The sequence below is a fragment of the Phoca vitulina genome, unplaced genomic scaffold (genome assembly GCF_004348235.1).
Source record: "Phoca vitulina isolate PV1807 unplaced genomic scaffold, GSC_HSeal_1.0 scaffold28, whole genome shotgun sequence".
NCBI classification, from domain to species: Eukaryota; Metazoa; Chordata; class Mammalia; order Carnivora; family Phocidae; genus Phoca; species Phoca vitulina.
The window spans coordinates 19,936,439-19,963,116 of record NW_022589731.1 but is presented as its reverse complement, the minus strand read 5'-3'; the positions used below and the strand labels follow the sequence as shown (position 1 = coordinate 19,963,116).

General features: G+C 44.6%; 1 protein-coding gene across 2 annotated transcripts; it reads left to right on the top strand.

The window, feature by feature from the left end:
- Nucleotides 1-4,465: 4,465 nt before the first annotated feature.
- Nucleotides 4,466-25,208, top strand: OAT (ornithine aminotransferase). 2 transcript variants are annotated; one of them, XM_032423376.1, is made up of 11 exons: nucleotides 4,466-4,554; nucleotides 8,564-8,650; nucleotides 10,048-10,275; nucleotides 14,234-14,458; nucleotides 14,563-14,658; nucleotides 17,841-17,968; nucleotides 19,919-20,041; nucleotides 20,669-20,797; nucleotides 21,566-21,679; nucleotides 22,752-22,896; nucleotides 24,173-25,208. In XM_032423376.1, the coding sequence occupies exons 3-11, from the start codon at nucleotides 10,077-10,079 to the stop codon at nucleotides 24,331-24,333; spliced, it is 1,320 nt and encodes a 439-aa protein (XP_032279267.1). In that variant the 5' UTR covers nucleotides 4,466-4,554; nucleotides 8,564-8,650; nucleotides 10,048-10,076; the 3' UTR covers nucleotides 24,334-25,208. The 2 variants fall into 2 exon arrangements, with proteins under 2 accessions (XP_032279267.1, XP_032279268.1); XM_032423377.1 differs by lacking the exon at nucleotides 8,564-8,650 and having other exon boundaries at nucleotides 4,489-4,554.
- Nucleotides 25,209-26,678: the final 1,470 nt, after the last annotated feature.

Below are 26,678 nucleotides of genomic sequence, written 5' to 3'. Positions count from 1 at the left end.
TACTAGTGTAAGAGTGGGGAGGGCTTTGGGTAGCCTGGGCTTTTGGAATTCCAGGATCATACTCCCATAATGGCCACTGGCTGTGCCACGAATTCCTGCCCCCAGGAATGGGCTTCTGGATTGTCCGGAATTTGTGTAGAATAATCATTCCTACGAAGAACACTGTGAAGATGGGTTCTGGGAAGCTGTAAAAATCCTGCAAAACAGGCTCAACTTTCAAGAGCTTTAGAGTCTCGGTGGGATGATAAGATATAGGTAGAATTAGAGGTATATGGTAGTGAAACAAGGACTGCAGGTGAATGACCCCTGTGGCCTTTGTCACCAGGGAATGTGTCATGTGGAGGACAGGTGCTACAGCTAGATTTCTTTCTTTTTTTTTTTTTAATATTTATTTATTTATTTTAGAGAGAGCAAGGGTGTGCATGCAAGCAGGGGCAGAGGGAGAGAGAGAGAGAGAGAATCTCAAGTAGACTCCCCACTGAGTGTGCAGCTGGATGCGGGGCCCAATCGCACAACCCCAAGGTCATGACCTGAGCCAAAACCAAGAGTCAGATGCCTAACTGACTGAGCCATCCAGGTGCCCCATGCACCTGATTTCTTTTTTCTTTTCTTTCTTTCTTTTTTTTTTTAAGATTTTATTTATTTATTTGAGAGAGAGAGAATGATAGAGAGCACATGAGAGGGGTTAGGGTCAGAGGGAGAAGCAGACTCCCTGCTGAGCAGGGAGCCTGATGCGGGACTCGATCCAGGGACTCCAGGATCATGACCTGAGCCAAAGGCAGTCGCTTAACCAACTGAGCCACCCAGGCGCCCTTCTTTTCTTTTTTTAAGATTTTATTTATTTATTTGACAGAGAGAAAGAGGGAGAGAGAGAGGGAGAGAGCACAAGCAGGGGGAGCAGCAGGCTCTCTGCTGAGCAGAGAAGCTGATGTGGGGCCCGAACCCAGGACCCTGGGATCATGACCTAAGCTGAAGGCAGATGCTTAACCGACTGAGCCACCCAGGTGCCCCATGGACCTAGATTTCTTAAGTGGAATTCAGCTGCTGGGGAGGGAAAGTAAGTACTCCTGGCAGGCAGACTCTCCTATCAGAACCAGTATTTCAATTGCAAAATTTCTGAATCTCTGCCTATTGTCCCCAGTTCAGAACCAAGTTCAGAACTTTTACCAGCTACTCCTCTCCCGCTCTTTACTACTTTGCTTACCTTGCTCCTGCCAGATCCCTTCTTGTCTTAAAGAGGTTTACTCTCCTCCAGATACAAATGTTTGCCCCAGCTCAGTGCAGTAGCAACAGGAGGGACAAGTCATGTGTGTTGTTGAGTTTTTTGTGGGAAGATATCTTTTTAGGGTGAATATAATCTGGGGGAAGGAAAATTTCTCCTGCTAGGTCAAAATCACCAAATACTTATCTTCTGAGTCTCTTTACCAGGCTTTCTCTTTGGTTGTCAGCTTGGATTTTTCCTTTTTAATCAATCCAAGGCCAAGTATATGTAAGCTGTACTAATAACAAGAAATAACAAGTTGGACAATGAAAGAAGTAGTAAAAAGTCAGAGGCCTGCAGAATCCATAAACCATTTTTCTGGTCACTGAGTAATTCAGAGTTGCCTATGGGAGAAAAATGAAGACTTGTTTCCTCTTTTTGTATAGTTTTAGCTTTTTTAGATGGTCCAGGTTGCCAGATCCAGTTCACTCCTGTTGAAAGAGCGCTTCCTGAACTTCTTTCTCACTAAATTGACCCATGTGCTCTTGCCTGATTCAAAACTTATTGCAGAACCAGGCATGTAGGCTCTCAAAGGACTTTGTTGAGTGAACTAATGAAATTAATTTAGGTGTTGGGTATCTGCTATAGGGTCAGTCTTTTTTTTAAATAAAGATTTTATTTATTTATTTGAGAGGGAGAGAGAGCGAGCACGAGCAGGGGCGAGAGGCAGAAGCAGAGGGAGAGGGAGAAGCAGGCTCCCAGCTGAGCAGGGAGACCTACTCCGGGCTGGATCCCAGGACCCCAGGATCATGACCTGAGCTGAAGGCAGACACCTAACACCACTGAGCCACCAGGTGCCCCTATAGGGTCAGTCTTTATATCTCCCAGATTTATGGCTCCTGAATAGTTAATTACTTGAATCTATGAACAGCTTTAGAGGCTCAAAAATCTTTGTAAAGTATGTTCTGTTTAAACGTTTCTAGATTGTACAAGTAAAAAGCATACAAATAGAATAGCTGTTTCTTGGTTGAAAATAAGCTGCTTTTCAGTACAGGGCTCCAAGGTCACATTATGCTGCAAAATAACCTGGTAGTAGAGAAACCATAAAATATTATCATGTTCTTTGTACCTATTGCATTTTTCTGATAAGAGAGAAGAGATAAAACCCAGACGTTCTCAGGAGTTTCTTACGTATGGAAACTTTTTTGTTAAAGAGCATCTTGTCTGTGAGTCCAAAGCCAATGCGACATATTTTGATGTTACACTCAGATCTTGGGTGTCATGTTCCCCTTCATGAACTCAGAAACACCTGCCCCTACTTGCCAAGGCTTAGGAGAGGTTTCCTGGGCTCTGTAAGATATCCAAGAGCTGGGCTTGGCTCTATATACCTGCCCAGGTTTGTAGAACAGGACCTTAGAGAAAATGATCCCTCTCTGACCTGTTGGGCAGAACAACCTAACTTCCAAGAAATCACACAGTGTTCAGGGTTGTGGAGGGACATCAAAGAAGTAAAAGGCAAAGTCCTGCTCTCAGTGAGCTCCAGAGAGTGCGTGGCTGTAACAGCTGGAGTAAGTGACCTTGGTCTAGGGCAGGGGGAGCCAAGGAGGACTGAATCCCTTTTGGTGTCTTGCTCTGGACATCTGCACACATGGGCTCCGCTCTTTACAGCTTTGCCTCTGTGCCCACACCATTTTCCAGCCCTGACCTTGTAGCTTTGACTTTACTTTCTACTCAGCTAAGACTAATCTCAGTTGCTTACGTGTGTTGAATGTCTTCCATTTGCCTCTCTACCCCATCTATTCTCCACCCTTTCCCACTGAGTCTGTGTTCTTGGAGAGTAACCTGCAGAGACTTCCTTAAAGGGGCTCCCTAGGTCTCTGGCTTCCTAACGTGTCCAGCCCATGGAGAACTCTGGTAGGAGGTGGGAGGTCGGGATGCTTATCACCTCGGAGCCCTCCCAGTGGCGTCACTGATGACCACAGCTCAGGCAGGTAGCCTCTCCTTTCTTCTTCTCTTTGGGTTTTGGGAACCAGCCTAGGGTTGACAATGGTGCACTGAGTCCAGGTTACTTCCCCACCCTTGTGGTTTACCAGTCCATGCTTAAATAATTCCTTTAACAAATGCACTTCAGATTTCCAATTTGGAGTGTGCCATATGTTTCCAGCTGGGGTCCTGACTGATCACAATGGTTTCTTTTTCTTCCTTTCTTCCTTTCTTTCTTATTTTTCTTTTCTTTTTTTAAGATTTATATATTTATTTTAGAGGGAGAGCACCCCCCCGTAGGGGGAGGGGCAGAGGGAGAATATCTCAAGCGGACTCCCCGCTGAGCTCCCAGGCTCCATCTCACCACCCAGAGATCATGACCTCAGCCGAAATCCAGAGACTGAACCACCCAGGCGCCCCTGACCACGATGGTCTAAGGAAACACGGTGCAGTCCTTTGTCCCTGCAGCTGTCTTGGACTGCGCACTGAGAAGGGCAGTGGCACACGGGGCTGGGCTGCCTCTCACCTGCAGGGTGACCCTGGGCAAGTCGCTTTCCCTCTCCCAGTCTCTGGTTTCCAATATATAACAAAAATGGTGGAGGCAAAATTATGTCCAAGTCCCTTCCTATTCTCATACGAGATTGTCCTGGACTGTCCATTTTGAGTTCTGAGTTTTAATTATGGCTTGTGGAGGGCGCCACAGAGAAACTTACACGGGGTGTGTCGCGGTCATTTAAGTGTCTACCCGCAGCACGAGGAGGTCGGCAGTGTGTTTTCCAGCTGCCGTGATGACTTCTGGGGGTGGGTTCAGAAGCGCAACAGGGTTCGAGGGGTCCCGCAGCTGTGTTTGGGGTGTAGCTGGGTGGGCGCCCCACAGAAGGCTCCGCGTGGCAAGGGACAGGGAGCATGGCCGGGAGCGCAGGGCGGGAGGTCCTGCCAGTCATCCAGACCCTCGCGGCTGGGATCCTGGAAACTCCGGGAGCCCGAGGCCCAACAGACATTCCATCCTTTCGGGCCTCGTCGTCCCTCCAGCAAAGGGCGGACAGTGAGCGACCGGCCGAGAGGCAGCGGCCAGGCCAGCGCGGGAGCGCAGGGACCGGGCGGCGGCCCAGAGCAGCCCCGCCCAGGAGATGCGGGAGCCGCTCGAACCGCGGTGGGAGGTTGGGTCCGCGCCGCGCCGCAGCCGGGCGGGCGGGGCGGAGGGCGGGCCCACGGCGATTGGTGCCCAGCTCTCCGTCGCCAGCCAATGGGTGGCGAGGGCGTCCCGGGGGCGGGGCGGAAGCCGCGTCTTAGGCTCTGTGACGCGCCACCGTCGCGCTGCTGTGCTGTCGACGACGCGTGTCCCCGGCCGGCGTCGGAAGCCCCGCCAGGTATCCGCGCTAGCGCGGAGGGGCCGCGGCTCGGGCCGGGACCGGGGTGTCCGCGACCGCGGCCGGCGAGGCGGCCGACGCAGGCGGCCTCGGTCTCGGGTCGGGGGTCTGGGGGGTGGGGAACGGGCTTAGGGGGCGCGCTGGGCCTCTGCCGGGGGGCAGGCTCCGCCTTTGCGGCCGTTTTACGCGGCGGGCGGCGGGCACTGCGGGGCCGGGGGCAGCGGGCGGACGCGCAGCCTCGGCGGGCGGGGGCGCGGCGCAATCCGGCCCGGAGCGGCGGGCGGGCGGGCGAGGGAGGCAGGAGGCAGAGAGAGGCTGAGGATGTGGCACCGCCGGGCGGGCCCTCGCCCTCCGCCCCCCCGGCCCGCGGCCCCCCAGCGCTGCGGGGTCTCTGCGCCTTGGCTGCGCGCCTTCGGGTTTGCGAGAAGAAGGTGTTGGGGCGCTAGCGCGTGGGGAGGAGGCACCGGGCACCGCGGGCACCCTGGGTTCCCGAGGTCTACCAGAAGGGTACATTCTGGATTTGGGGGAACTGCTCAGTAAACGGTGGCTTTTGTAATGGGACGGAGGGCGCCGATGGACCCTTGAAAAGGGTTCGAATCCTTCCGGGTAGTGCCTGGGCCCTGCCTCCAACCTGCTTATCTCTCCCCTCCCCCAACATCGTTTTTCCCTCCAGTCTTTGTCCAAATAAAAAATTGCAGAAGTAGAGCCTTATCTACAGTAACGTGCAGACTAATTGGATGGTGTCAAGGGATTGGGGCCAACAGGCTTTCAGCAGGAAGACTTCATCCGTAGAGTTCTTTGCCAACAGTGCTGAACATCAGTAAATTCTGGTTGAAATCAGTGGGGCACTTGCTCTCAGGAACCTGTGGTCTCCACCTTTTGTAACTCTTACCTTCTTGGTTTCAGTTTTACCTCTTTGATGAGGTGATAAATTAAGAGAGAAAAGTGAGTTTGAAATGAATTGGCTTTAATAAATTACTAATCTGTAATTTTCTCAATTCTAAATCTCTTCTTTGGGTTTGTAAGAGTTTCTGTAGGTAAACTCGTTCTCAGTTTGAACCTGAAAGTGTTCTTTATGTAATCCAATTTCTTTATCTTACCTATTTGAAATAAACAATAGACTTCTTTCTTAGAATATCTTGGTTTCATCTTCAGAGAATCTAGTTCCGGATTATGAAAAAGATCCAAGTATGAAAGTAGAGTCTGTTGCTCTCTCTCTTTTTTTTTAAGATTTTATTTATTTGAGAGAGAGAGAGGGAGGAGAGATATGAGAGTACAAGCAGGGAGGAGAGGGAGAAGCAGGCTCCCTGCTGAGCAAAGAGCCCCATACAGGGCTTGATTCCAGGACCCTGAGATCGTGACGTGAGCCTAACGCAGACGCTTAATGACTCAGCCACCCAGTCGCCCGTTGTTTTTTTTTTTTAATTTTAAAAACATTTTAAAAAATGTTAATTCCAGTGTAGTTAAAAGTGTTATGTTAATTTCAGGTGTACAATGTGGTGACTCAACAGTTGCATATATTAGCGCTCATCAAGATAAATATACTTAAAAAAAAAAGATTTTATTTATTTATTTGAGTGAGGTGGGGAGGGGGTCAGAGGGAGAAGCAGACTCTCTGCTGAGCAGGGAGCCTGATGCGGGGCTCCATTCTGGGACCCTGAGATCATGACCCCAGCTGAAGGCAGCTGCTTAACCAACTGAGCCACCCAGGCATCCCTGAATCTCATATATTTTAAAATAGAGAGGAATTGGGGTGTCTGCATGGCTCGGTCAGTTAGGCAGATCTTGATCTCAGGGTCGTGAGTTCAAGCCCCCTTGTGCTCTGCGCTGGGCGCAGAGCCTACTTAAAAAAAAAAAAAAGTAGGAATGGACCAAATTTTGGAGGTGTGCGGAGGGTGTGGTTTGGCAGAGCCAGTCCTTTTTCAATAGTAATGGTTAAGGTGTTTGTGCCAATGACGCACTTGAGTTGAATTTTAGCCAGATTACATACAAAAAAAAGAAAAACCCACAAATTTTTGTTAGCAGAACTTTAAAAAAAAAAAAAGACTGTATTTGTGAATGGTTACCTCAAGAAAAGTAAATATTTGACCGATATAGGAAAGTCAAATTTACTTCACAAGTTGAATATTTTAAGTGGCTTTTTGATGAAATTCTGCTGGTTTTTCTTAGAGTTATTTAAAAAAACTTGTATTTCATAGTGTATGCTAAATTAAATTAACTCTTCAAAATGCAGCCTTTTATGGAAATTCTATTTTAGGTATGTTTTCATGTAGACAGGATGGATTAGATAGATGGGAGTAATAATAGCTTGAAGAAGGGCTTTGTGAATTATGTAGATTACTGAAAACAATGATAAAATTTTTCCTGTCAGTGGCAGCTTGTCTATCCTGTCATGTCCCCCACCCCGCACCTGAGTGTGGGCCTTGGTTAAAGGCAAGACAACAGCCTGGACTGGTCAGGCTTACACATACTATTTTGACTCTTGAAGGCCATTAAATTTTTTTTTATTTTTTTAATTTATTTTTTTTATTTAAAAAACTACACTGTACGTTAACTTATTGGAATTTAAATAAAAACTTAAAAAAAAAAAGTTCACTTCATTAAATTTAATGGCCTTGGGGTGCCAATCCGCACGTTTGGAGTAGAGCTTACTTAAAAAAAAAAATGTTAGTTAAGAGAGTTCTTAGTATTTTTTTAATACCTCAGTTTGTTTTCATAGTGCCTCTCTGCATGGTTCTGGTCACAGAGCTGCAGACCTTGATAGCAAAATCACTACAGAGTAGTTTTCATCTTAGAATTTGACCCTGTCTCATACAAATGAACTTCTAGACCTACTTGTAATCCAGGCTGCACTTCCTAGGGGAAATGACCTCTGCCTTTCTTTTAACCACAGACCGTTTTCTCAGAGCTTCTCAAACACTTCTTTCCCCCTTAGTTTTTGTTTTATATGTTGCCTAAGCTTTTTCTCTGTCGAATGTGACAACCTAGGCAGACATTCAGCTTCATTTGTAACAGTTCTTTTTCTGATTATAAATGTGGGACGTAGAGAATAGTAGAAAGATAATCACAGTGAACATTTTTGTGCCTTTCCAGGTAGTTTTTCCTTATATTACTTCTTTATTTATAATCTTGAAAGTATTGTATATATGTTTTTTTTCACTTAAACACATCGTAAAACACCTCTCTGTGCTGTTATACTATAATTATTTTAAGTGACAGCATGTTGTTATGTATGTGATTATGTTGATCCATTCTCCTACTGTTGAATATCTTTTATGCATGAATGTTTCTCCACATTCCTGAGTATTTATGATAGGATCTTAGGAGTGAAATTACTGGTCTAAGAGTACAAACCCTTCTAAGGCTGTGATAAGGACTACAGTTCTTTTCTTTTTCTTTCTTTCTTTCTTTCTTTCTTTCTTTCTTTCTTTCTTTCTTTCTTTCTTTCTTTTCTTTTCTTTCTTTCTTTCTTTCAAGATTTTATTTGAGAGAGAGAGAGAGCACAAGCAGGGGGAGCAGCAGAAGGAGAGGGAGAATCAGGCTCCTTGCTGAGCAGGGAGCCCGATGTAGGGCTCGACCCCAGGACCCTCGGATCATGACCTGAGCTGAAGGCAGATGCTTAACTGACTGAGCCACCCAGGCGCCCCTATAGTTCTTTTCAAAAAGGGTTTTAGTTCAGAGTACCACCATGGAATGCTGTGTTTTATTGCTAATTTGATCAAGGCAGAAATTGTTAATTTTTTAGTTGGTCGAACAGAGCATTAATTCTTACTGCGTAGAGCATAAAAGGCCAAGAAATAAAGTTAAAATCCATGTTTTAGACTTCACAGTAGTATTTTGGGGAAGTTCTGTCTCATTTTGTATAGCTAGACCTTGCATTTTGCTAGCCACTGTCCCCTGTCTGCTAGTTCCTATATAACGTGCCTCCCCCGGATAAAACCTGGTGAGAGCTAAGGACCTTCTCCTTCGGAGAATGCACTTATGCATACAATTCTGCCTTTTATTTCAGGAGTTATTGGATCCTCTGAACACCATCTCTGCATCTCAGATTAAAAATCTGTATTCTCATCTGAACTGTGGGAAGAAAGGATAGTTGGTGAGTTTGGGCAAACGGAGTGCTGGATTTTGTTTAGTAACTGTGAATTCCTGAACATACTGGATTTACCATGTCGTGCCAAGCTGAAAGGGAAGTAAGCCAAACTCCAAGTATTAAGTTTTTGCTAATTTGGCAGCTTAAAATGAGTGCTAGGAGGTTGTGTGATTTGACTTGTCATTCATGGAACTCTGTCTAAACATTACTTAAGTAGTCTTTTTAAAAAAGTATAGACAAAAAAATATAGACATAGTAAGTATGCTTAGTGTTTGTAAACTTTAAAAAAAAAATTATTAATTTGAGAGAGAGAGAGAGGGCACACCTCCCTTTGAATGAGGGGGGAGGAGCAGAGGGGGAGGGAGAAGGACAAGCAGACTCCTTGCTGAGTGCAGAGCTCCACCCCTGAGATCATGACCTGAGCCAAACCAAGAGTCCAAAGCTTAACCAACTGAGCCACCCAGGTGCCCCTGGCAACTTTTAAGATTCTGTTTTTTTATTTGAGAGAGAGAGAGAGAGAGTGAATGCAAGAGCGGAGGGGGGGGGGGGGGGTGGGGGTGTGGTGGCAGAGGGAGAGGGAGAAGCAGGCTCCCCACTGAGCCGGGAGCCCAATGTGGGGCCCGATCCCACCTCCTTCTCTGATTTGGTCTGCGTACTGAGGGGACTGCCCATTTGAAAGGATCCGGCCCCACAGCAGTCCCTTTATAACAGGTGCTCACTCCATAAGATCAGGTACTACCTCTCTAGCCCCTCTGCTGTGCAGCCTTGCCTGACTCCCCCAGAGTGAGTTCCTTGTCCTTGATGTACTCTCAGTACTGATGACTTAAAAAAAGTATGTGTGCTTAGTAAAGAACACGCGAGTGGCACAGAAGAGAAGAGTGTAAGTGAGAGTCAAAGCCCCTGACCTCCCATCCATAGTTTTTCTCGATTTTCTTACCTATTCTCTTGGCCTCCTTGCCTGTAGTACTTTGTGCACATCCTGCTGTAGTCCTTGTCAGGTTTGACTCTCAACATGTATGTGCTTATTTCCGTTAAGCTTCCCCAGGCAAGGACTGGGTCTTTGTTCTGCCTCATTTTCTTTTTTTCTTTTTTTTTTTTTTAAAGATTTTATTTATTTATTTGAGAGAGAGAGAATGAGAGAGGGCACATGAGAGGGGGGAGGGTCAGAGGGAGAAGCAGACTCCCCGCCGAGCAGGGAGCCCGATGTGGGACTCAACCCCGGGACTCCAGGATCATGACCTGAGCGGAAGGCAGTCGCTTAACCAACTGAGCCACCCAGGCGCCCGTCCCTCATTTTCTTGATTCTTTGGCGGACTTTGGTAAATGCTCAACACATGATAAGCCGACATGCACTGACTCTGGGAAGACTTTTACTCTTACTGCCTTCTCTTCTTTTTGAACAGGTGGGTGGTATTCCTACTTGAAGGACACGATGTTTTCCAGACTAGCTCATCTGCAGACCATTGCTGTGCTTCGTCGTGGAGTTCATTCCTCAGTGGCTTCTGCTACGTCTGTTGCGACTAAAAAGACAATCCAAGGCCCTCCATCTTCTGATTACATTTTTGAGCGAGAATCTAAATATGGTGCACACAACTACCATCCTTTACCTGTAGCCCTGGAGAGAGGAAAAGGTACATTTTGAATTAATCCAATGCCCCTTCTCCCTTTTGCTTGAAACCTTTTATAAAAATTGTTTTTAAGTTTTCTCAGTATACATTTTTCCAGATGCATTTAATTTCTATATTGCAGATGTAGTTAATTCAACATTTATTGAGTATCTAGTGCTTGCAGTCTTAGGTAAGGGGGCGAATACAAAGATGAACTCATTGTCTTTACCATTATGGACCTTGCCAGGAGGGAATGTAAGATACATAAGGGGGTGCCTGGGTGGCTCAGTCGTTAAGCGTCTGCCTTCGGCTCAGGTCATGATCCCAGGGTCCTGGGATCGAGCCCCGCATCGGGCTCCCGGCTCCACAGGGAGCCTGCTTCTCTTTCTCCCACTCCCCCTGCTTGTGTTCCCTCTCGCTGTGTCTCTCTCTGTCAAATAAATAAATAAAATCTTTAAAAAAAAGGAAAGTACTATAATAGTGCTGTCGTTTCTTTCCTTTAACTTTTATTTTGGCATAATTTTAGGCTTAAAGAAAAGTTGCAATAATAGTACAAAGAATTTTCTTTTTATTTTTTAAAGATTTATTTATTTATTTATTTGAGAGAGAGAGAAAGCCAGAGAGAACACAAGCTGGGGGAGGGGCAGAGGGAGAGGGAGAGGCAGATTCTCTGCTGAGCAGGGAACAACTCAGGATTCAATCCCAGGACCCCTCAATCCCAGGACCCCGGGATGATGACCTGAGCTGAAGGCAGACGCTCAACTGACTGAGCCACCAGGCACCCAAAGAATTTTCTATTACTCTTCACCCAGATTTATTTCTTTCTTTTTTCTCTTTCTTTCTTCCTTCCTTCCTTCCTTCCTTTCTTTCTTTTCACTCAGACTTCTTTCTTTCTTTTTTCTTTCTTTCTTCCTTCCTTTCTTTCTTTTCACTCAGATTTCTTTCTTTCTTTTTTTTTAAAGATTTTATTTATTTATTTGACACAGAGAGAGAGCACCAGCAGAGGGAGAGGGAGAAGTGGGCTCCCTGCTGAGCAGAGAGCCTAATGTGGGACTCGATCCCAGGACCCTGGGATCATGACCTGAGCCAAAGGCAGACGCTTAATGACTGAGCCACCCAGGCGTCTTCATGCAGATTTCTTGAGTGCTACCATTTTACCACATTTACTTTATCATTTTCTCTACACACACACACACGCACACACGCACGCACGCGCTATATATTTTCCTGAACTGTTGAGAGGAAGTTGCAGACATGTGATGTCTCTTTTTTTTTTTTTTAAAGATTTTATTTATTTATTCATGAGAGAGAGAGAGAGAGAGAGGCAGAGGGAGAAGCAGACTTCCCGCGGAGCAGGGAGCCCGATGCGGGACTCGATCCCAGGACTCTGGGATCATGACCTGAGCCGAAGGCAGATGCTTAACCATCTGAGCCACCCAGGCGCCCGTGATGTCTCTTTACACCTAAATACTTAGTGTGTCTTTCCTGAAATACAGGACTTTTCTCAAATAATAGTGTTAATTGTCAAGATAGGGAAGTTAACGTTGGTAAGGCACCATTATCTAATCTACAGACCTGATCCAGATTTCATTTGTTGTCCTATCGTAAAAGGAAAATCTCAGATCATGGGTTACATTCAGTTTTCAGGTCTGTTTAGTTTTCTTTAATCCAGAGCAGTTCCTCAGTCTTTCTTTGTCTTCTTGATCTTGATGTTTTTAAATAGTACAGGTCAATAATTTTGTAGAATGAACCTCAGTTTGGAAGTTGGCTGGTAAGGTAGTGACTGCCAGCCTTCTTCACTACAAAGATACTGTTTTGTCCTTTTGAATATCTTGTGGGGACATGATTTGAGACTCTGCAAACTTTTACTCACACTTTTAGCATCCATTAATTATTCTCTACCTGAATAAATGATTACTGATATTTGCCAAGTGGTGATTTAATGCACATTTTGAAATAACAGCCTTAACCTAATAAAACCAAACTTTATTACTTAGCTTTGGGCCAGAAGATGATGTATAAGAGTATTAAACATCTTTATCATTTTGCTGTATTTTTATTTAGGACCAGCACTGTAATCTAGATTTTGAACAAATGAAAATCTAGACTTCTATGTTATGAATTTGGAAACTGTCTGTAAAAATATTCCTGCACTAGCAGAGTGTGGGTTCTGGAATCTGAATGCCTGGGGTGAAGTCCTGGTTCTGTATGTGCCAGCTTGGGCTAATTCTAAGTCCAAGCATCTCTTTCCATATCTTTGTACTGTAGGATGGTAATACTTTCAGGGGTGTTTTGTTTTGTTTTGTTTTTTAAATAGGGTTTTCTTGATAAGATACAGAAGTACCTATAACACACTATGTTAAGTACATGGTAAAAGTTAGCTGGTAAGCTACCCAGGACATTTTAAAATCTATAGTCAATTAAAAAAATTGTTTTTAAGCATACATAACTTAAAATTTACCATTTTTATCGTTGAGTTCAGTGCCACTAAGTACATCTACAGTATTGTAGAGCTATCACCTCTAGCTAGTCCTGGGACTTTATTACCCCCAAAGGCCCCCCCTCTACCCATTAAACAGTCACTCTACAGTCTCCCCTCTCCCTAAAACCCAGCAGCCACTAACCTGCATTCCGTCTCTGTGGATTTGCCTGTTCTGGATATTTCATATAAATGGAATGGCTGCAACACATGGTCTTTTGTGTCTGGCTTCTCTGACTTAGTGTAATGTTTTCAAGGCTCACCCATGTAGCATGTGTTAGTACTCCATTGCTTTTTATGGTTGAATGATATTTCATTATATGGATGGACCACATTTTGTTTATCCATTCATTAGTTGGTGGACATTTGGGTTGTTTCCACCTTCTGACTACTGTGAATGGTACTGCTATGAGCATTTGTGTACAAATTTTTGTTTGAACACATGTCTTCCACTTTTTTGGGGTATATACCTGGGTGTGGAATTGCTCGGTTAGATGGGAACTTTATGTGTGACTTGCTGAGGAGGTGCCCACCTGTTTTCTACAGCGGCTGCACCATTTTACAATATATATGAGTTGCAGTTTCTGGTAATACATGAGTTCCAATTTCTCCTTATCGTTGCCAACACTTGTTTTCTTCCTTCCTTCCTCCCTCCCTCCCTCTCTTTCTTTCTTTCTTTCTTTTTCTTTCTTTCTTTCTTATAACCATCCTTATGAGTGTAGAATGCTATCACTGAGATTTTGATTTGCATTTCTGTAGTGACAGAGATATTGAGCATCTTTTCATGTGCTTTTTGGTCATTTGTATATCTTCTTTGGAGAAATGTCCATTCATGTTCTTTGCCCATTTTTGAATTTTTTTTTTTTAAGATTTTATTTATTTGAGAGAGAGAGCAAGAGAGAGAGAGAGGGAACACGAGTGGGGGCGCAGAGGGAGAGGGAGAAGCAGACTCCCTGCTGAGCAGGGAGCCCGATGATGCCGGGCTCGATCCCGGGACTCCAGGATCATGATCTGAGCTGAAGGCAGCCGCTTAACCGACTGAGCCAGCCAGGCGCCCCTGAATTGGGTTGTTTGTTGTTGACTTGTGTTTTGGATACTAGATCCTTAGTAGATAGGTTTGTGATCTGGAAATATATTTTCTCATTCTGCTGATAGTTACAGTCAACTAATCATGATTTTTATGTTATGTATAACTTCTGCTTTTAAATTCCAAATGCCAGTTTTCTGGGAGTGAGGGTTTCACTCCAGACTTTATAAACCTTTTCATGTTACTGTGTTCTTGTTAAAGGTGTAATTTCAAGCTGGACAGATAAAATATAATTCCTTATAAACCAGGTTATTTATAATCAATCAGACTATGCTTGAGCTAAAACATGCCTTAACCACAATTCTGTATTAAGTAAAGGTTCATGTGTAGGTATTCAGAAGGCTTGCCAACAGTCTTAATCTTTGAACTTTATGTAACTCAGTGATTTTCTAAAATGACTCTCTTTATATATTTAGGTATTTATGTATGGGATGTAGAAGGCAGAAAATACTTTGACTTCCTCAGTGCTTACAGTGCTGTCAACCAAGGGCATTGCCATCCGAAGATTGTGAATGCTCTGAAAAGTCAAGCAGACAAACTGACCTTAACATCCAGGGCTTTCTATAATAATGTGCTTGGTGAATATGAAGAGTATATTACTAAACTTTTCAACTACCACAAAGTTCTTCCTATGAATACAGGTAAAATATTTCCTTTTTACATTAAATAGCCAAGAAAACAATCTTACTACTTTTTGATAATTTAAGATTTTTTTTTTTAACTGAAAAATTTTCTTTCTTGATAGGAGTGGAGGCTGGAGAGACCGCTTGCAAACTGGCTCGTAGGTGGGGCTACACCGTTAAGGGTATTCCAAAGTACAAAGCAAAGATTGTTTTTGCAGGTATGTGAAATTCAACATTAGCCTTTGTGATGTCATCATACGATGTCATTATTATTTCAATTTACTGATGGAATATTTCCAGTGTGTTTGCCTCCTCTGCGATGTATTATTTGCTAAATGTTTCATAAAAATTGAGAGATTTCCTCTTTTGGGGTTATTTCCAAGTATTTCTACATAAATGGGATTTTTCTCTGCTAAGTAACTCCCTACTCCTCACTCCCTAAAATGAATGACTGTATGATTTATTTATCATCTGCTTATCGGATTTTTTTCATAGCAGGTTTCTCATTAACTAGATGGTCTTTACTGGTAGAGCATTTTTGTCAGGTTGTTGAGGTTGGGTTGTGTTAGAATGGGGCCGTGTCCTAGGCATGATATGGAGTTTGAATCTTAGTATTTGATGTGTTATTGTATCATGTTCTCAGAAGCTGTTGGAAGAGGAGGGCTGGAGTTGCCCTGGATAGATTTCTGGGAATGGTTGAGAGGAATGACTTGGATACTGATTTGGGAGATGAACAGTTACTTCAGATGATGGAATCTGACCTTTCTCCTCCATACCCACCCTGTATTGGCATCTTATTTGTTTATTTAAATTTTGCTTTTATTTTTTGACATACCAAAAGATGTTTGTAATTGATGTAGACAACTTGCTGAGCTCAGAGATAGGTGTTCACCCATGAAACCACCATGACAATCTAAGCCGCTACCCTTTCCACCACCTCCAAAAGTTTCTTTGTCCTCTTATTTATTATTACTAGTTGTACTTTTTATTCATTTTTTTAATTGAAGTATAATTGCCGTACAGCGTCCTAGTAGTTGCAGGTATACAATGTAGTGATTCAGTAATTCTGTACATTCCTCAGTGCGCATTGTGATAAGTGTGCTCTTGATGCCCTTTATTTCACCCATACCCCCACCCACCTCCTCTCTGGAAACCACCAGTTTGTCCTCTGCATGATATAATTTGACTCTTGGAATCTTTATAATGATGTTCAGTTGATAGGTTCTGCCTTTTTTATAAAGTTTTGATTTTAATTTTTAAAAACATAAAGTATGGATAAATTCATCATTGCACATGGTCAAAATGCATTCTTTCAGTAGTTGAAATTGTTAAATATTCTGACGACCAGGTGTAGTTGATTTTGGGGGTGACAAATTACTATTCCCAAAGAAGAAATCTTTGCTCAGCTCTGTGACCTGCCATTTTGGAATCTCGTGCCTTAGTGGTAGGATGGCATAACATAACTTTTCTTGCAAACAAAAATGGCATTTCTGGTGATTTTCATTCTTACAGATTGTATTAGTCTCTTACATATTAGCAAACGGTGCAAAGGTGTTTTCACCTGAGTATTGAAAGCAGTTGGTGAGTCAGTTGGGTAGAGACAGAGAAGGCTGTTCCCAACTGAAATTCCCTTCCCCCACCCGCAGAGTAAGCCACAGAGGAGGAGACTCCTGAGGCTGCTTAGGGGGAGAGCAGATAGGCTCCTGGGCTGACTGGTGCATTTTCTTTTCTTTTTTCTTTTTAGAGAGAGTGCACTTGCTGAGGCGGGGGAGGGGCAGAGGGAGAGGGAAGAGAGAGAATCTTAAGCAGGCTTCATGCCCAGTGCAGAGCCCGTTGTGGGGCTCATTCCCACAACCCTGAGATCATGACCTGAGCCAAAATCAGCAGTCGGACACTTAACTGACTGAGCCACCCGGCTGCCCCTGGTGCATTTTCTCTTTCACAAGCCTGGTCAAAATCAGTGTGCTGTGACTGGTGGACGAGGAGAGTGGGGGTCACTCATGTGAGAGATCCTTTGCAAGAGTAGTGTTGAGGGACGCTTTAAGCCAAAACATAGTAATTCAGTACTGGGTTAATTGGGTTGGTGCGCGCAGAGGCGGTAGAAAGCTATTAAAAAAAAAAAAAGTAGGGGAGCCCCCAAGCCTCTCTGTTATGCTACATTGTTTCTTTCCTTGCTTGAATGACCCAGTTCAAATTATCTTATGCATTTGCTTTACTCTGCTTCAGGTTATGGTGTTTCTTCCCTCTAGCTTGTAAGCAAGCTCCATGCAGACCACTCTGTCCCCAACACCAAGGACAGTGCCCCACATAGTAGGGCCTCAGATTTATTAATGAAATAAATTAATGGGTAAAAAGATGTTTCTGAACAAAGAACAATGTCAGTCATTTAGCACAAAAAAGATTATAATACCAAGGAAGGCAAAATTGAAAGTGTTTAGATTGCCTGGGGATGTTTTCTGCAAATGAAATTTTTTTAAAAAAATTTTTTATTAACATATAATGTATTATTTGTTTCGGGGGTACAGGTCTGTGATTCATTAGTCTTACACAATTCACAGTGCTCACCATGGTACCTACCCTCCCCAATGTCCCATCACCCAGCCCCCACATCCCTCCCACCCCCCACCACTCCACCAACCCTCAGTTTGTTTCCTGAGATTAAAGAGTCTCTTATGGTTTGTCTCCCTCTCTGGTTTCGTCTTGTTTCATTTTTCCCTCCCTTCCCCTGTAATCCTCTGTCTTGCTTCTCAAATTCCTCATATCAGTGAGATCATATGAACTTGTCTTTCTCTGATGGATTTATTCGCTTAGCTAATACCCTCTAGTTCAGTCCCCATCAATGTAAATGGCAAGATTTCATTTTTTGATGGTTGCATAATATTCCATTATATATATATGTATATATCTCACATCTTCTTTATCCATTCATCTGCAAATGAAATTTAAAGTTCATTCTGTAGTATTGGGTATTTAAAAGGAAAATACTAATTCTCTGTAAAGGATATTCTTTTTCTCTTATTGCTATTATAAATTCACTGTGTCTAGAAAAGCATATGTTGAATGCCTCAGTTGTTAGGGTTTGGGATTACTGAAAGAAAAGACCAGTATTTGTCCTCTGGGGCTCTAGATTACAGTCTGGACGTTCAGTAGAGAAGTGCCTATAATAGCAATTGTGAGGCCAGGCCTTGGTGGTTGTGTGAGCCATGGTGTTTAATAGCGGGGTGGTTTTTTTCCCCCTAATATCAGGTTTTATTTTAACAAACGAAAGCTCACCGGAGGCTGTGTAAAGCAAAACCTCATTTTTTAAAAAAATCAAACTTCTTAAGGTATTTTTTGGGGACCATGCTTATTAAGTTTGGGGGTTTGTTTGAAATAATCTCTGTTTATTTTTCCTTTTCAGCTGGAAACTTCTGGGGGAGAACATTGTCGGCTATCTCCAGTTCCACAGACCCAAGCAGCTATGATGGTTTTGGACCATTTATGCCAGGTTTTGAAATCATTCCATATAATGATCTGCCTGCTCTTGAGGTACTGCACTTAGCCTCACAGTGCTTTAGCTCAGAGTAATAGAAATTACATTTGTTGAATGTATGAATTGAAAATAGATATGGGACTGTAATGAACGTCTGTCTAACATAAGTTGGGCCAAGATTTCAGACTGGTCTCTGTAATGGTCTGTTGGTTTCCAGCATGGGGAAGTCAGGTGCCATGGTCTAATCCTGAGAACCAGCTACTTTCTCTTTGTATCCTGCATAAGTAACTTGGATAGTGTATGTTTAATTACTTTATTAGATAAAATTACTCAGTTTTCAGCTAGCCTTTTAAAATTATGAGTGGAGGGCTTGTAAAATAAAAAGGTTCACTGAAAATGTCTTTTAAAAAGCTATGTTTTTGGGGTGCCTGGGTGGCTCAGTCAGTTAAGCGTCTGTCTTCTGGCTCAGGTCATGATCCTGGGGTCCTGGGATCCTGTCCTGGGATTGAGCCGCATGTCGGGCTCCCTGCTCAGTGGGGAGTCTGCTTCTCCCTCTCCCTCTGTTGTTCCCCCTGCTTGTGCTCTCTCTCTGTCAGATGAATAAATAGAATCTTAAAAAAAAAAAAAAGTAGGGCGCCTGGGTGGCTCAGATGGTTAAGCGTCTGCCTTCGGCTCAGGTCATGATCCCAGGGTCCTGGGATCGAGTCCCGCATCGGGCTCCTTGCTCAGCAGGGAGCCTACTTCTCCCTCTCCCTCTGCTTGTTCTCTCTCCGTCTCTCTCGCAAATGAATAAATAAAAATCTTTAAAAAAAAAAAAAAAAGTAAAAAGCTATGTTTTTTTGGTTTTGATAGTACATTTAACTGTGTATTAGAAAATAAAGGATATTGGGGAGGCTGGGTGGCTCAGTCGTTAAGCGTCTGCCTTCGGCTCGGGTCATGATTCCAGGGTCCTGGGATCGAGCCCTGCATGGGGCTCCCTGCTTGGCGGGAGGCCTGCTTCTCCCTCTCCCACTCCCCCTGCTTGTGTTCCCTCTCTCGTTGTGTCTCTCTCTGTCAAATAAATAAATAAAATCCTTAAAAACAAAAAAGTAAAAAGGTATGTTTTTTAGTTTTTATAGTACATTTAACTATGTATTAGAAAATAAAGGATATTGGGGAGCCTGGGTGGCTCGGTTGAGCATCTGCCTTTGTCTGCCTTTGGCTCAGGTCATGATCCCAGGGTCCTGGGATCGAGTCCCCCATCGGGCTCTCTGCTCACTAGGGAGCCTGCTTCTTTCTCTCCTTCTGCCTGCGCTTTGCCTACTTGTGCGCTCGCTCGCTCTCTCTTGTCAAATAAATAAATAAATAAAATCTTAAAAAAAAAGGATAGAGTAGCTTAAAGCTGAAATATTTGGAGCTCTTGGTAACTGAGTGTCAGAAATGTTATACTTTTTTTTTTTTAAGATTTACATCCAGGGCACCTGGGTGGCCGAGTTGTTAAGCGTCTGCCTTTGGCTCAGGTCATGATCCTGGGGTCCTGGGATCAAGCCCCGCATCGGGCTCCCTGCTCAGAGGGACGCCTGCTTCTCCCTCTCCCACTCCCCCTGCTTGTGTTCCCTCTCTCACTGTCTCTCTGTCAAATAAATAAATAAAATCTTTAAAAAAAAGTAAAGATTTACATCCATTCTAAGAGTGAGAGACAGCGCATGTTGGCAGGGAAAGGGTAAGGGGAGAGGGAAAGAGAGTCCCAAGCAGACTCTGCCTGGAGTGCAGACCCTGATGCGTAGGCTTAGTCCCGAGACCCCAGCCATGACCTGAGCCAAAACCAAGAGTCGGATACCCAGCCGCCTGCGCCACCCGGAAATGTTATACTTTGATGTCAGGTATAAGTTAGTACAAAAACTTAATTAGCATACTTAATGTAAAAATATATGCAGTGTGTGATTTCAGATTTAACTTATTTTTAGGCTATTTAACCAAATAGGCTAAAAAGGAAGCTACTAAAATGTATTCATATCTTTTTGTAGCGTGTTCTTCAGGATCCAAACGTTGCTGCGTTCATGGTAGAACCAATTCAGGGTGAGGCGGGCGTCGTCGTTCCAGATCCCGGTTACCTGATGGGCGTGCGAGAGCTGTGCACCCGGCACCAGGTCGCCCACCTTGCACCTGTCTACCTCGCTCAGGGCTGGGCCGGTAGTGTGGAAGCAAAGATGACATCACCTTTCCACTAGGGGGAGACCTCATTCTGAGAGCTTCAGAACTTTCTAGTACGCTCTGTCAGCGGCCTACACAGAAGTTGACTTTTTACTAGCTCTGGAAAGTGGCCAAGCCTGGGCTCAGGCAGAGCTGCAGACTTCCCGGGCCCAAGGGTGGTTTCTTCCTCTCCACTCCAGCAGCCTGTGCTCTGATCCTCCCCAGGCCCCTGGTTGTATCCCTCTGCTCTCTTCCTCTTCCCACCGAGCTAGTCCATATTTAAGAAGTAACTGTTTAAGAAATGTTTGGAATAAGCAAGTGAATTAATTTGTTCCCAGAGAGTAGTTCTATCCAAACCCTGTGGAATAGAGCAGAATGGGCCTCAGGGAGGGAGTGGCCTGACACAGGAGATAATTGTGTGTCTGCAGGATTTCCATAGGATGCTGTTGAACTTAAGTCGGTAATTAAAAGGTTCTCACCAATCTGAGGGAATGTCAGAATGACAGATTTGTGTGGGGAAATGTTCGCTGTTTGCCCTGTGGAAACAAAATCAGTAATTAATGTATTCCCTTGTTTTCTAACAGGTTCTGTTTATTGCTGATGAGATACAGACAGGATTGGCCAGAACTGGAAGGTGGCTGGCTGTGGATCATGAAGGGGTCAGACCTGATGTGGTTCTTCTGGGAAAGGCGCTTTCCGGTGGCTTGTACCCTGTAAGTTGAAGGTTCAGCTTCTTTAGTCCCTACTCTTGTGAAGTCTGCCCTTAAGATATTTTTACGTCAGCCAATCATGACAATGTGCCTTTCCCATGGCCTGGTTATACGGAGTGCGCTGCAAGGCACCCTGAACGTGTAATAGGAACATTTCGGCATTCCAGGGGGCCGATCGGCTTCGTTAACTTTACCCGGAGAACTGCATGTACCTTGGAATTTGCTCCGACATTTGTTTTGGATGGAAGCATTTTACCCCAGAAGTACTTCTGTAGAAGCCTGTGCTTTTTCTCGTTGTTCAGAAACCTAGCATTACCAATTGTCTAAAACCGTGACTGATTCATGTAGAGGTTGGGAAAAGAGTAATGTTTTGTTGTAGCTTCGTCCTTGAGTTTACTGTTCAGAGCCAGTCATTGTACTGGATGACAGGTAAAGGGCTCTGACCGTAGCGCGTGACTGTTGTTTTCTAGGCAGTTAAACCAGGCATTTCACTTGGCAAGTGGAAAGAATTCTAAATTCTGTCGTTGCAGAAACCGCTTCCCTCTTGGTTCCGAAATGCTCTTGTTCGGAGCCATCAAAGCGTGCCTGACGAGCTCGCACTGAGCCCAGGGTATCACCAGTTCGTCCCTGGCAGTTAGGATGAAAGATGCATAGCCCTTGTTTGTGGAAGCTTCATGTCACATTTAATACCAGCTTCATAAATATTTGCTGAGAGTGGGAACGGTCAGTCCGGGAAATGACTTGGTTGGTCCCGAATTCTCTGTTTTGTAGGTGTCGGCGGTCTTGTGTGACGATGAAGTAATGCTGACCATTAAGCCGGGGGAGCACGGGTCCACGTACGGAGGCAACCCGCTGGGCTGCCGAGTGGCCATTGCGGCCCTGGAGGTAACAGCTGATTCAGACCATTTGTCTGGTGTCCTTTTGTCTGGGTGGTGTCGACGTGGCTTTTAAGTTTGAGCCCAGGGGCGTAATAAGAAATATAATGACTACCAAGTATCATAGAACATGAAGTCCAGAGGAGGGTCTTTAGGGGCAAGGCATTCTCAAAAAGTAATTTAACCTTGGTCTTGTAGACGGGACTCCTCTGGGGCTTTCTGAGTTGCAGTCACCTGGAGCTTTGGGGCCAGAGGCCCTGGGTGGCTTTCAGAGCTTTTACTCTGTGAGCAGACCTGGCCCGCAAGGCTATTTTTTTTTTTTTTTTTTAGGTTTTGTTTATTTTATTTTGAGAGAAAGTAAGAGAGAGTGCACAGAGGGAGAGGGAGAAGCAGACTCCCCACTGAGCAGGGAGCCCGATGCGGGGCTGGATTCCAGGACCTTGAGATCACCATCTGAACCAAAGGCAGATGCTTAACTGACTGAGCCACCCAGGCTCCCCCCTCCTTTGTTTTTAAAGTGTAGATTTGAACACTTTTGGACTTATTCCTTAGGGGCCTACTACAAGGCATAAAATTATGTGATCTCCATGGATGGACTTTCTAGGGAAAAAAGTAAATGAAACTGTAGTTTAAAAATTAAAGTATATTCAGTCCATTGATTTATTCAGCTAATAAGATATCAGTTGCATTAAACAAATTTTCATTCTTATTTTGCCACGAAATCAGATTGATGATGGATTTGTGACTAAAGCAAGCTCTGTTTGAGGCTTGTATATGTTTAACTAGAAACTAAACTGGTTGGGCCGCCTGGGTGGCTCAGTCAAACGTCTGACTCTTGGTCTTAGCTCAGGTCTTGATCTCAGGGTCGTGAGTTCAAGCCCCATGTTGGGCTCTATGCTGGGTGCGGAGCGTACTTAAAAGAAAAATGAAACTGGGATAGACTTTGGAAAACAAACAAAAGTTCAGTGACTCTGGTCTTTATCTGATCGTGTTCTTCCTTTGCTTATTGTCCACGTTCCTTTCCAAAGAATGACTTTAACCAGGGCAATCTTAGCACTTGTGTAATTTCTCGTTAAACACAGGTTTTGGAAGAAGAAAACCTTGCCGAAAATGCAGAGAAGATGGGTAATATCCTGAGGAATGAGCTCATGAAGCTGCCGTCTGACATTGTCACAGCCGTCAGGGGGAAAGGATTGCTAAATGCTATTGTTATTCGGGAAACCAAAGGTACGACGCGAACATTTTACTCCAGATGTTATTTTTATGGGAAGGACTGAAACACTTGCGGTATTTTCTCTGGTTGTTGGGTTCCCCTGTTTGAAATGGTTGACCAGGTCTGTTAGGCAGAGTCTCATCTGACTTCTGTTAATGGCCTGTGGAAATAGAGCCCTTTCCTCCGGGAAGGACTGAACTGCTCCGCGACGTCACTTACCGTTCTGCCTTGGGCCCGTGCCGCAGCACGCGGTGTCCGGTTACTTGCTGCCACGGCCTGCACACGGCACTTCCCTGGGGGGCTTCCTGTTCGCTGTGCTCCCCCCCCTCCCGGCGGACTTGCTCCGGCAGTGAAGGTGGCGGGAGTAGCAGTCGGAGCGACGCGTGACAGTGATGGCGGTGACCGGAGTTCCCCCTCCGCCGCCTGCTGCGTGTGGGCTGTCGCAGTACATCATCTGTCCTGGCCGTCGAGGGCTCCTTGCTGGATTTTCCTGTGATAACCCTTCCTTTTATTTTTTTTTATTTTTATTTTTTTAAAAGATTTTATTTATTTGACAGAGAGAGAGACAGCGAGAGAGGGAACACAAGCAGGGGGAGTGGGAGAGGGAGAAGCAGGCTTCCCGCTGAGCAGGGAGCCCGACACGGGACTCGATCCCAGGACCCTGGGACCATGACCTGAGCCGAAGGCAGACGCTTAACGACTGAGCCACCCAGGTGCCCCCCTGAGGAACTTTTAAAAACAATCCAAACCTAGGCTCCCCTCAGAGATTCTGATTTGATGGGTCTGGGCGGGGCCCTGGCATTGGCCCAACCCTTTCGGTGATTCTGACGTGCAGCCAGGGTTGAGAATTATACTCTAAAATGAGGACAGTCTCTTTCCACAAGCTCAGGAGGCAGATCCATCTTAGGAATGTGTAGTGTTCCCTGAGTTTGAGTATTGCTCATTCTCTGCCTGTTAACTTCTCTGTGTCCTGCCCAGATTCTTTTTGCACTGGTTCCTCATAATTAATACGACAGCCTTAGCACATAATTTTTTTGCCTGGTGTTTTTCATTTTTGAAAAATGAATAAAGCTGTATGTCTGATCAGACCATCCAAACCTAGTTATGCACTTGCTGAAAAATAACCTCATTTTTGAGAATAAGAACAAAGCGCTCTTGCAACTCTAAGCGTCTTTCTTTAGTAAGCCCTGGGAGTTTTCTTCTGCCAGGTGGCTCTTGCCCATCTGTACTGCAAGGGGATGCTCAAACATTTGTCTTTCATCAGCATGCATGTTGGCCATTTTTCTTTAGATTATGATGCTTGGAATGTGTGTCTACGGCTTCGAGATAATGGACTCCTGGCCAAGCCGACCCACGGCGACATCATCAGGTTTGCCCCACCGCTTGTGATCAAGGAGGATGAGGTTCAGGAGTCGGTGGAAATCATTAACAAGACCATCCTGTCTTTCTGAGGGGAGGGGCTGTTTCCAGTGGTGCCCGGAGCCAGCTGGAGCCAGCAGTTCGTGTGAGCTCTGTCGCATTCCTGTACCTCCCAGAGGCACGCACCATTCCCCGGTGTCTTCACGGACTTTTTTTTAATATACATTTTTTTTTTTCAGTTCATGCATAATAGAGTGGCATTTATAAACACACGGTGTGCTGTGTAATGCGACTGTAAGAGAATGGAATGGCATCTCTGTACGATTAAGTTTCTGTGTGCGTGTGTTCTTCTAAGGTGAAATGTACCTACCTGTATATAGAGAGCCTTTTAATCAAGCCCTGCAGTGTAATTTATGTTTTTATAATTTCCTTACTGAACAGATGTTTTGTATTTGAAAAAGTTTTATGGGATAGTACATGGAAGACTTGCTTAACCTTATAAAGTTAAATTATAATCACTGAATTTTAGGAAGGATTAATGGTTAAGCTTACATGAAATATTAGGATTTAAGGAAACTTCGTATTGGCCAGCACCAGGGTGTATCCTATAATGTCATGTTTAATTAGGAATTAGTGTTTAACATTCCCAGATTATGTTTTAAGTGATACAGTTTGTAAGAAAGGTTTATTTTCAGTTTTTCTTTAAATTTAAAGTAACCCTCTATTTAAGCATCTGTTACGATGGCGGTGTCTCTGATTACCTAACATTTTTAAGCTGTTTGAGAATGTTTTTGCTTTACTGTGTGTGTTTTCTAAGAGCATTTCAGCGTCTTTGGTGATAGAAAAATAGACATTATAAAAAGAAAGTCTGTTATTATATACTCCCTTCTCCCCTTTGACAATAATTGCTTTTTTCCTGTGCTTATACTGGTATTTACCATTTTTATTAAAGTATCCTTATTATGCATGGTATTGTGCAACTTTTTTTTTTTTATCTGAACATAGTATTCTGGAGGCTTTTCTATGTCAGTAATTACAAGTTTATCTCAGCGTGTGAGGACTGTCCTGTGGATATATTATAATTTCATTCTGGGGGACACTTGGGTTGTTTCCAGTTTTTCCTTCTTTAAACAAAGCTTGTGTCTGCTTTATGTTCCTACAGTCTGTGTTCGTGGAGGTCTCTAGAGGTGGATTGCTGTGTCAAAGGGAATGAACTTTTATTTATTTTATTTTTATTTTTAAAAATTTTATTTATTTATTTGACAGAGAGAGAGAAAGAGCACAAGCAGGGGGAGTGGCAGGGAGAGGGAGAAGCAGACTCCCCTCTGAGCAGGGAGCCCGATGCGGGGCTCGATCCCAGGACCCTGGGATCATGACCTGAGCCGAAGGCAGACACTTAACCGACTGAGCCACTCAGGTGCCCCTATTTTTATTTTTAAAAATATTTTATTTCTTTTTTTTTTTCAGTATTTTATTTGTTTGTTTGTTTGTTTATCTATCAGGGAGAGTGAGAGAGAGAGCACAAGCAGGGGGAGTGGCAGGCAGAGGGAGAAGCAGGCTTCCCGCCGAGCAGCGAGCCTGATGCGGGGCTCGATCCCAGGACCCTGGGGCCATGACCCGAGCTGAAGGCAGACGCTTAACCAACTGAGCCACCCAGGTGTCCCTTAATATTTTATTTCTAAGTAATCTCTACACCCAACATGGGGCTCGGACCTACAACCCTGAGATCGAGAGTCGCAGGCTCTCCTGACTGAGCCGCAGGTGCCCCGGGAATGAACTTTTACGTGCCATGGTGCTGTGTGGCTCCCTGCCACCCCCAGGTTCCATCGAGTTACCTCGTAGCAGCATGGGGGTTCATGACTGAACGTGTGGGCGGTTACAGGGGGTCTGTTCTTACCAGTGGCGGTGCTTATTGGTCTGGGTGGGAGTTTCTGGTTAAAGTGTTGGCAGCGGCTAGACAGGTCTGTCTGTAGGACACATGGCACACGGGAGTGTGACGTTCCTCCTCAAACGTGCAGAGGCTGCCAGTTCCCCATCCCTGGTTTGCACTCCAGGACCGGTACCAGTGTCTCAGCCTTCCCTCCAAACCTCCCGGAGGCCCCTGACTGGAACCTGCAGACGGCCTTGAGGCTGCCCCTTAGCATCACTAGGGCTGTCGGAGTCTCCGGGCTGGCACCCAAGCACCGGTAAGTTTAAAGCTCCCCAAGAGGATTCTGTGTGCAGTCAGGGTTGAGAAACCTGGCTCAGGGGTCTTCCTAAAATGCAGATCCTGATTCAGTGTGAGCCAGAGCTGAAATTCTGCATTTCCAGTGAGTGCTCAGGGGGCCCCAGTCCCTGCAGAGGCAGATGCTGATGCTGCCTTCAGGCCTATGATCATCAGGCAGGAGTCCGTTTGATGTGCATTCAGCAATTCTCACCCATCAGAGAAGCCCTGAAG